Source organism: Physella acuta, unplaced genomic scaffold (assembly GCF_028476545.2).
Source record: "Physella acuta isolate Inbredline_101_S28 unplaced genomic scaffold, ASM2847654v3 ptg001825l, whole genome shotgun sequence".
Taxonomy (NCBI): Eukaryota; Metazoa; Mollusca; class Gastropoda; family Physidae; genus Physella; species Physella acuta.
This window is the reverse complement of record NW_026733334.1, coordinates 68,496-79,024: the sequence shown is the minus strand read 5'-3', so window position 1 is coordinate 79,024 and position 10,529 is coordinate 68,496. Positions and strand designations below refer to the sequence as shown.

At 32.0% G+C, this 10,529-nt stretch overlaps 1 protein-coding gene across 1 annotated transcript; it reads right to left on the bottom strand.

The window, feature by feature from the left end:
• Positions 1 to 1,783: 1,783 nt before the first annotated feature.
• LOC131930695 (serine/threonine-protein phosphatase 6 catalytic subunit) lies at positions 1,784 to 10,020 on the bottom strand. Its single transcript, XM_059287279.1, has 10 exons — positions 9,910 to 10,020; positions 6,964 to 7,059; positions 6,539 to 6,604; positions 6,351 to 6,418; positions 6,158 to 6,231; positions 5,924 to 6,003; positions 5,583 to 5,700; positions 5,074 to 5,165; positions 4,014 to 4,071; positions 1,784 to 2,849 (listed from the first exon to the last, which is right to left on the bottom strand). Exons 1-10 carry the CDS (start codon positions 9,976 to 9,978, stop codon positions 2,659 to 2,661), a joined length of 912 nt encoding a protein of 303 aa, XP_059143262.1. The 5' UTR covers positions 9,979 to 10,020; the 3' UTR covers positions 1,784 to 2,658.
• Between the last annotated feature and the right edge of the window lie 509 nt (positions 10,021 to 10,529).

The following is a 10,529-nucleotide window of genomic DNA, read 5'->3' as shown; positions in this document are numbered from 1 at the left end:
TGTTAAGTATTTTAAAATTATTTTTTTAACAAATACATAACTGATATTAGAAGATATTTATTCTTATCAACTACAAATTGTCAACCTTGTATTTTGTTTATTATGCCCGTCTTAATTTTGATAGTTAATTTTACCTTTTCGCTTAGTAGTTATCTCCCTTAAATTGCCCTTTTTTTAATGCAATAGATTATCAAACAAGTTATAATTCATTGCCAAATTCCACGTTCATATCAAATTCCTTCACCTTAGAATATTAGATAAAATGCTTACTTACAGATGAAACTCTAAGATCATCATCGTTCGCCTTTAAACATAATATTAAAGATTCGTTAGGTTCAAAGTGTTGTTATCATCATTATCTAGATGAAAATCTTGTACATTATGAGCCGTTGTAAATTTTAATATTTAATTTTAGTTGACATAGAGCATCAGATAGTGCATGTAACATACGAAAAATAATTAGATTAATTAACAAAACAGCGGGTCAATTTAAAACATGTTTTAACATCTCCCACTTTTTTAATATGTATTGTTGGCTGCACAGTGTATAATATTCGCTAGTATTTTTTTTTAGCCAATTACCAACTCAAGTGTGAAGTAGGAAAACACAAACACTACTCTGCTTGTGAACCTCATTACGGACCAGTGGCGTAGCCAGGATCGTCTCAAAGGGGGGGGGGGGTTCCAATTTTTACCCGGGGACAAACTTTCGATTTGCACCCCCCCTCATACTTTATATATATATATATACCGAGGGGTCTATGGGGTGTGTGTTAGGAACCCCCCCCCCCCACACACACTGTTACGGACATAATGCTGGTCATTGTGTAAGGTCCATTCACAAATAAAGTCACGTATTAGGCTTCATCCCCAATAATTATAGTTTTTAAAACGATTTCTTTAAAATGTATGAACTGGTCGCATTCAATATAATATAACTGGATCAATTTTAGTTACAACGAGTCTACCCGTGGCATATCATACGCCGCTATTTGGTTGTTCATAATTTGTGAATTCGACAGTACCAATGCTGCCATTGAAAATATTTGCTTTAAAACACTATCAGTAGGTTGTTAAGGACGATACTACCCTCACCCTCCTTTCCCCCAACCCTACACACCCCCCAGTGAAAGCAGCCTCCACTTAGTTACCTCCCCTAAGTTTAAAATCGTTTCAAACTAAATTATCTGCCCCTAGTAGCCGTCACTAAACCCGGCTCTACGATTGTAAACATTTAGCATGAACCAAAGCTCACCAGGCCATGTAGGGGTGGGGTGGTAGGGAGCGCGCTTACAGCTTGGTATTTTCTAGCCTCTCTAAGAAGAGAATTATATATATAGATATGCAAATTAAGTGTTTCATAAATGTGAAAACTAAATTTCAAATATTACGTTTATAACAGAAATGTGCCATCACTTAAGTCTTACCTCTCACCCCCAAGTTTAATTCAGGCGTAGCGACCCTTCCCGGCGCCAAACTTTCGGTTTCCAACCCATAACCCCTTAAGGTCGGCACCCGGGGACTAATGTCCCCCCCCCCCCCTCTGGGGAGAGGCTCCCGAACGAAATGGAATTTATATAGAAAACTTTTTAACACTGCCCCCCTCCCCCCAAGGAGTGGGTCGTTGTTTATGTACCCCATACAACGATGGTTTCTCTGGATTGTTGCTCAAGGGGCCACAACCTCAATTGCCCAACAACTTAAAATTACGACTAGCTAAGCTACTAAATTGAGTTCTGGCAATAAATAACTAAAAAAAAAACAAAAAAAACAACACCAAGTGCATGTTTGGAAATTTTGTTTTTCTCATTGATGAACATTTACAAAAAAATTTGGTATTTTTTATGCTTCAACAAGTTACAAAGAAATATAATCAGCACAAAGTACTGATAAACTAATCAGCACAAGTACTGATAAACCAATCAGTACAAAGTACTGATAAAAACCTTTGTTGGTTGTCAACACACTCACTCATTCACAACTTTAAAAATGATTACAAACTGTAAAATATATTACATAATATGTAGCAGTTCAATGTGTTTAATTTATCCAACAAATCTTTAACCATAGGTTGACCTGTCAGTTATTTACACACACATAAGAAACATGACCTGTGTCTTAATGTACACCAGCTGTTTAAAAATACTGACTGCTGAGAACTACATGTCAACTAATCTTATTCCATTACACAGTGCAAGAAAGGTTAAGTACAGTCAAGTACACCACCTTGCATGAAGTGTACTATAAAAATATGACAGGCAATTGATAAACTATAGTTCACAGTGATAAATTAATGCTTGGCCTTTAAAAATGTCTAAAAAAATTATTTAGTATTTAATTTGTCTTATTTAACTTTTTAAAAATAAAAATGTCTAGTAAAATTAAATACACAGACGTAAGTGTATACCATTCAGAAACATTTGATCATTACATTTTCTCCCAAACTGTTAAATTAATGCTAAATGACATTTTTACAACTTAATGAAATGCCATTTCATACATTTTTTTTTAAACCTTTAGTATTTTAACATTTTAAAATATTGATCATATTGCATTAATGAATATTTTCAAACCATCTCTCATGTTGCTAAAAAATAATGTGCAATATTTTCATCAACAATTTTAAATCTAATTTAAAAAAAAAATATAAAAACAATGTTATAAGAAGTAGGGTGTTTGGTTTCTGGGAGGGATGACGCGCTCGCTGTCTGGCACAGCGCGGAAGAGTTTGGCCTCCCTGTGTTCTGAGTCTGTGAAGGACAGCACGGCGGCAATGTTGCCACACCTGTAGCAGTAGTTGGGTGCAGACCACACTGTGACAAGCTTTTCATCAAACATAAATTTGTAACCTAGAAATAGATCAGAGATGAACAATAGAAGCTTAATCTTGGTGAAGTATGAAAAAAAACTAGGGAAACAAAACAAATTGTTGTCTGGAGCACAAGAGAGTTAAGAATGAAAGTTTTCAGTTTTGGGCAACATAGGGATAATAATAAAAAAAGATTTGCCCTTTTATAAAACAAATTACCTATAAAAATATAAACTATGGGTTCCATGACACATGATCTCTGACAAAATGTGTATAGTATAAGAGATTATTTTAGTCCATTTTAACATTTAAAATCTGACTGTCTTTAGGATTTTATTTATTTACAGTTTTTACACATAATAATTGTGAGAAAAGTTTTGTCAAATTGCATTAAGCATATTAAAATTACAAATATAACATTTAAACTAATTTTGTAACTAATTTTTTATATACAGTGTAGTGGACTTGCCGATCATTTGGCAACACCTTAGTGCTCAGTCGACACATGCTTGTTTAACGACATTGTTCATTTCGGAGCAAAGTTATTTATAGTTTGCATGCAAACTAAGCACTATTAGTGGTGATTAGTCAGCTCTTTCTTTTTATTGCAGATGGCATATGCACATTTTTTAAAAAGTCAGATTACGCTGGACAACAGAAAGCGTTGATGATACAACAAAAACACCAATTTCATATAACGAACATGTAGACAAAAATTATTTTTTTGAAAACTATTTTACTTGTTTTAACATTAATGTGGTTAATTTAATTATATCATAATTTTATTTGTCTTTTGCATTTTTTTGTCTAATACTTTCATATAAATTGCTATTTTTTTTTTCAAAAGTAAATTTACTCAGTCTTTTGATTTTTTATTACATTTAAGTCATTCCTGTAGTATATCTAACAATAATTATGTGTAAAAATATAAATGAAATCCATATGACATCCATTTTAAAAAAATATTAAAATCAACTAAAATAATACTAAATACTATACATATTTTACTGTAAGATATTTTGTCTGAAATCAATTGCCCATGGTATCTTTTGTCCATGAGATATTTTGTCTGAGATCAAGTGTCCTGTCACCCTGTGGATGTCACACCTGACCAAACTCCAGCCTTCCACGACCTATAAGCAAAAGACTGCATCTAAAATCAGAGAAGCAAAAGACTGCATCTAAAATCAGAGTAGCAACTAACCTTCATTAACCAGCTGATGAGCACGGCATATCAACTTTAAACCATTCAGTGTGACAAACTGCAAAGAAAAAATTATTAAAAAATACACATGACAGAGTGCCTTATTGGAAGATAAAATAAAAATAGCATAACATTAAAATAATATAGTTGTTGTTTTGTACTTAAAATAGCATTGCTTGATTGTTTAAAAACTTTTATTATATTTTATAATAATTTTTTTAAGTAACAGTGATTAACCATTAATGTCCCGTAACGCCCGCTGCCGCCCGACACCGTTAATGTCCCGTAACGCCCGCTGCCGCCCGCTTACAATACGCATAGAAAAATTAAATTTGTTTCATTAAAATTTGGCCTACAAATTCTAATTTTTAACTAAACAGGAAGTCGGATGGTTTCAGCATCCTTTTCCGGTCTTCTAATTTTAATGGCGCTTTTGAAAGATAAAAAATATTAGTTTCTTTCTATCTCGAAATTTTCGACTCATCTGTCGTATTTTTAGTAGATTTAATATTAAAAATTTAAAAAATTAATGCCTCTAAACGTATCTAGGCATGTATTTTATGAATTATATATGTTAAACATAACCAAATTGATATTTAACTGTTAAATTCGATGCATAGTTGTTTAGACAAAAATAAATAAAGTTGACTACCGAAAATGACCTGTTTTGAATTTTCTCCGACATTTTTTATTTTTATACTGTACTTTTACCGAATATAATATATTCTATTTAATACTGTTGGAAAGAAAGGTTTATTCCCAACATTAAGCAGTAGTTTTTATCTTAATTTTCAATTTCATTTAGACAAAAACAAATATTTTGTGAAACTATTCACTTGATCATACAGAGTTATGCTCCTTACATTGGGCCGTCATGGGTGGAGTTTTGGTAGAATGAATGGGACATTAATGGTTAATAAATCATATATTTCTAATTTTCCCCAGATCAATTTGAAGAAAAATAAAAGTGTAACATTAAACAGGATGAAATAAGGCACAGCATTTTTACTGAAGTACAGAGCCATATTTTTATTATACTTTTTATAATTTAATTATCTACCTCATTTGTGACTTTAGCACCAAAAAGCCACCCAGCTCCCCGAGGGCTCATAGCCCAGGAATCCACATCTTCAGGGTCAGACCAAACTAAATCTGGACAAAATAATTGGTTTTATATTACAGAGAAAGAAACATTGAAGATATTTATGTATGAGCAGTATGAATATAACACATGCTATGTCAAAAAAAAAGAATCTAAGATCTGTACACAATAACCTGTTTATCTATCTATCTATCTATCTGTCTGTCTGTCTGTCTGTCTGTCTGTCTGTCTATCTATCTATCTATCTATCTATCTATCTATCTATCTATCTATCTATCTATCTATCTATCTATCTATCTATATATATATATATATATATAAGCTGTGTGTAGCAGATATATTCTCAACCATTAAGCACAATTTACTGAGATTATTTATTTCAATAATATTTTGTTATTAAATAAATAAATAAATTATTGATTCTTTGAGTAGTGCAAACATAGTAAATTAAAAAAACAAAATCCTACCACAGAATGCTCCTTTGTGAGGGATTTCTTGATTTCTTTCAATCGTTCTGATCTGGTCAATAGTTTTTATGTCAGGAGAGAGACCACCGTGTACACAGAGTATAACCTCATCAATGATCTATAATAATTTGTAACAACTACATAATAGATACATACAATTTTTAAAGAATTTCAATGATCTAGAACTTTTTCAAAACAACAACACATTGAATATACAACCTAGAAATAAAAGTATTTTTATAAAAACAAATAAGTCAGAAAACTAATACCACAGACTAACATCAAACTAATCAAGTGTATCAGCAACTAGTTAAGTTATATGATAAAAAAAAGTGACTTACAGCAGCTATGGTCAGCAAATCAAAAACACGACAACAGTATCTCCAAGCATTGGCATTCCCATATTTAGACTGGCATTCATCTGATAAATAGTTGCAACAAATTTTTAATAAATAGAAAATGTATTGCTGTTAAAATAGTTTATGTGTAAGTAGGAATGGAAATATTTTGATCTAATTTTTTTATTATAGTAAAATAACTATTCTCATGAACATACTTTGTAAAGTAGTACTGACCATAAAACCCATAAATCTGTGTGATTTGCCTGCTTTCATGGTTACCACGCAACAACACAATCTTATCTGGCCATCTAAACAAAATACATAATTAGAAATAAATGTAAATAAAATAAATATTTTAGAGTTTAGCGAACAAAACAAGAAATCTTGAATCAATCTAATTTAGACTAAAAGAAAAGGGATCACTTACTTGGCCTTCAGTGTGAGTAAAAGTGTGAAAGTTTCTAAACTGAAATAACCCCTATCTACAAAATCACCCTGAAAGAAGATTACAACAGAGCCATGATTAATACAAAATTATCTTATTAAAAGATGTAGCCTATTAAAAATAAATTGTAAATTCAATAATGAAGTTAAAAATAATGGAAAGTTGCTCACCATAAAAACATAGTTTGTGTCTGGCATCTCTCCCCCAGTCCTGAACAGTTCCATTAAATCATAAAACTAAATCAAGGAAATAAAATATACAACTTAAACAAGGATAACCTTGGTTAGAAGAAAATCTAAGAGGAAAGAACAGCTACAACACATTGCTTTTTTTACAGGTAATACTGGTTAAAACAGCTTTAAATAAGGGGTCATCCATTTATGACGGCCACACGCTGGGGGGGGGGGGCCCCCGAAAAAAAACTGACTTTTGTGGACGCATATGGACTTATATAAGGAAAAAAGTGGATTTTCGTGGACGGGGGGGTCCAAAATCCCAAAAAATTGTGGACGTCATAAATGGATGACCCCTAACCAATAAATAATTTGTCGCCTATTACTAACTAAAATCTAAATACAGTATTTAATTAACACACCTGGCCATGGATGTCACCACAAACTGTGACAGGTGACTGGACTGGTTGCACATTAGATTCTTCAAGTAGAAGTTCACATACCATGTCACAAAGTTTCTAAAAACAGAAGAAATCGTTAGTTTTCTCATTAAAACATAAGATCACTGTGATTAGGCCAATTTAATTAGAACTAGATTTTACTAGACTAGCTAGACCTTTTTTCTCAAACTTGTGTAAAAAAAAAAAAAGCAAAGTAAGTAGGGTCTAATGAAACTATGATACATTTTTGAAAGCTTTTAAACATAAATCCTCCTATAAATGTAAAATAATTACTAAAATTTAATGAGTCACCTTTTCTTTTCACATTACGAACCTCGGACAATTTTATGTACCTAAAACGATAGATTACTTTGAATTCAAATCATTGCTTAGGCCCTACCATTTGCTTAACATAATAGGTAGGTATTTTGATAAAAATTTCAAAATGATGTTTTTTATTAAAACTTTATCATTAATTGCTAGCACACTAAACTAAGCCAATTTAGCATATTTTAACTTTCTGTGCAAAGTCAATATTACTGAAAAAATTCCAAAGTAAGGTCAGCCTGTGGCACCCTCCACTGAACTTGACCTGTGACCTTCATTAAAACATAATTTACTTTGTTTTTTTTTATTAGTAGTAAAAATGTGCTTAATTTTACCCAAATAAGTAATACAAATTTGAAAATTAATTTTAATTACGGTTGTAAAGTGCGATAAACAGCTTAATAAACATGTGCTTTTTGAGGAGCTGTGACCCGGGTGTGGCACATCGCAATTGAAACTTTATATTTCTGTGTTTTATGACTATATTTGTTACAATCAGCATGCTATGCTTTTATAATTGGCTGGTTTATTATCGAAGCGATAGGCCTATTGTAGAGTTATTTAATTTGAAAGACAACAATACATAGAGCTACTTTCACTAAGGCGCCGCTTGCGAGATTACCTCATTGTCAAGGCTTTAAAATAAGTATATTTTGTTATATTTGTGTCAAATATTATAGATAAGTGAATAATAAATCTAAATCAATGGCTAAATGTATCAATATAAGCAAGAAATTGACTTTAAACAGCAGTGTTTGCGAGCAGGATTTGCTATATAAAAATCAGCCATCTGTAAGTTAGAGTGGCTTCCCCTGAATCTTGCGCTACAAGTATGCAAAAAAAAAAACTTAAACAAGATGGCTGCTATAGTAAATGAGCATGGTTGCATCTGTTGGAAACATCGCTAGTCTTCATTTATTACTGAAAAATTTTAATTCAATTGTTTAAAAACAGGTAGGCGTAGGCCTACATAAATGAAACAAGGAAACATTTTTGTATTTTTCAAAACATAAATCCTCCTTAAAAGTGTGAAATAGGTATTAAAATTTAAGGATTCACCTGTTTTTCACATTAATAGTCGCGGGCGATTTTACGTAGCTACCTAAAACGTAGGCTGTTTGATGAGAATTACAGAATGATTTTTTTATTAAAAATGTATCAATAATAGCTAGAACACTAGTAAACTAAGCTAATTTAGCATATTTTAACTTTCTGTGCAAAGTCATTATTACTGAAAAAAATTCCAAAGTCAGGTCAGCCTGTGGCACCCTCCACTGAACGTGACAGAAGGAAAAAAAACTTCACCCGTGACCTTCATTAAAACAGAATTTGCTTTTGTTTTATTTTTATTTTTTGTAAACATGTGCTTAATCTTACCCAATAAGTGATAAAAATTTGAAAATTAATTTTAATTACTGTTGTAAAGTGAGATAAACAGCTTAATAAACACATGCTTTCTTGAGGGGGTGTGGCCCGGGTGTGGCACATCGCAATTATAACTTTATATTTCTGTGTTTTATGACTATATTTGTTCACAATTAGCATGCTATGTTTTTTAAATTGATAAAAGGTAAGTATACCAAGTTACAAAATCCGCAATCTAACTAATAATTCATACTTTCAATTTAAAAAATAATAAAAACGATCATCAACGAAGAAAGCGTAAACATTCTATTTTTAGGTATGACATAAAAAACAGTCATAAATCTAGCCAAATGATTGGATTCTTGCGCGGCACACATTTTCCCGCGCCTCGTTTTCACCAAACAAGAATATAATAAAATGGCATTATTGAGGGGTGATCACTTACACCCTCAAATGTATTGTTTTCACCCTAATTTCATTAAACAATTCAATTTTTATTTGATAGTAAAGATGTTATAAAAATTGTAAAAAATAAAAAAGTTATTGTCGAGCGCACCTGCTTTAGTTAATTCGACTTGAAACGCAAGCTAAATAAGCGTGACTTTCTCTCGACGGCCTCGTTAAATACAAACAAAGAAATTAGGCCAAAAGTAGATCCGACAATTCTTAAACAACAGACTTAAATAGAAACGGATAGTTCCGATGTCTAAAATTAACGATGGCTTCGTAATCATTAGTTTTATCCCTCTACCCATTAGTGAAAGCGAAACTGGTCGCCATTTTTGGTAAGCGCATGAGCCGTGAGATGGCTTCAAAACAACAAACCCGGAAGCTGTGAATTCGAACGGCCTATAAAACGACAGATTACGTAGATTCTACTTTTTCTAGATCTGACATTTTTTGTTTACCTTCTTTTTCTGGCATTTTTTAAAAAACGACAGGCCAATGTAAACAGCACGCTATTGTACACAGTTTACAAAATACTTTTTATAACACGGTAAACAGCTTGCATTGGTTAGAAGCTCAGGTTTCAGAATTCTAATTGAAAATTTTACAATTCAAATAAATTCTTGCCTGGCCTGGATCATTCCGGACCAGACTCAACTGAGACTGTGATGTCAAAAATTTAAAAACTGTACAACACCTTAAAGCATTTGTAATAGAATATACACCATACATTAAATAAATAATCAAACTATATAGTGAGCGGAATAATAAAATGTAACTAAATGCAACCTTTAAGTCATTTTCTGGCAAATATTTGCATTGTTTAGCGACTTCTATCCAATGATCGATGTCCGCCATTTTCCATCTACACCCCGATTTGACTCCCCTTTAATCCGGTGGTTTATCAAAAAGTAGTTCCAAGTAAGGAAGTGAAAAAATAAAAATTTAATAGAACTAGACTATATGCCAGGACTGCTTATATATACGGTATACATCGGCGTAAAAGCATACGCCCTAAGTAAGCCTACATAATAATACTTTGCACCCCCTTGGTATATAAATACTTAAATAGACCTATAATTTATCTAAAATATTTAGCTATTAGAATTAATATCTTAGATTCAAGTTAACGGTAGGCTGCTTATTGGTTTTTTCGACAGAACTCGACAGACTTTAAAAATAAAATAGACTCATGTTTGCACTTCTCAATCAAAACAAGATCTATGTAATTATTCTAATGTATCCTACATATTGAATTCTACATTGCATAGTATTTGTAGATCTTCATGCATAATCTTGATCATTCTTTTTTAAACCAAATACAAATTACGTAACATTTCGTCACCATCCCTTCCCGTGTGGCTACAATTTATGAACATCCCTCTCTCAATATTTTTGGCCTCAACGCT

Coding starts and splice junctions, on each gene's coding strand:
- LOC131930695 (XM_059287279.1), bottom strand. CDS start 9,978: ATGGCGGACATCGATCATTGGATAGAAGTCGCTAAACAATGCAAATAT. Junction 6,004..6,157: donor ACAGATTTATGGGTTTTATG/GTCAGTACTACT, acceptor ACTATTTATCAG/ATGAATGCCAGTCTAAATAT. Junction 2,850..4,013: donor TCATCAGCTGGTTAATGAAG/GTTAGTTGCTAC, acceptor ATCTATTTCTAG/GTTACAAATTTATGTTTGAT.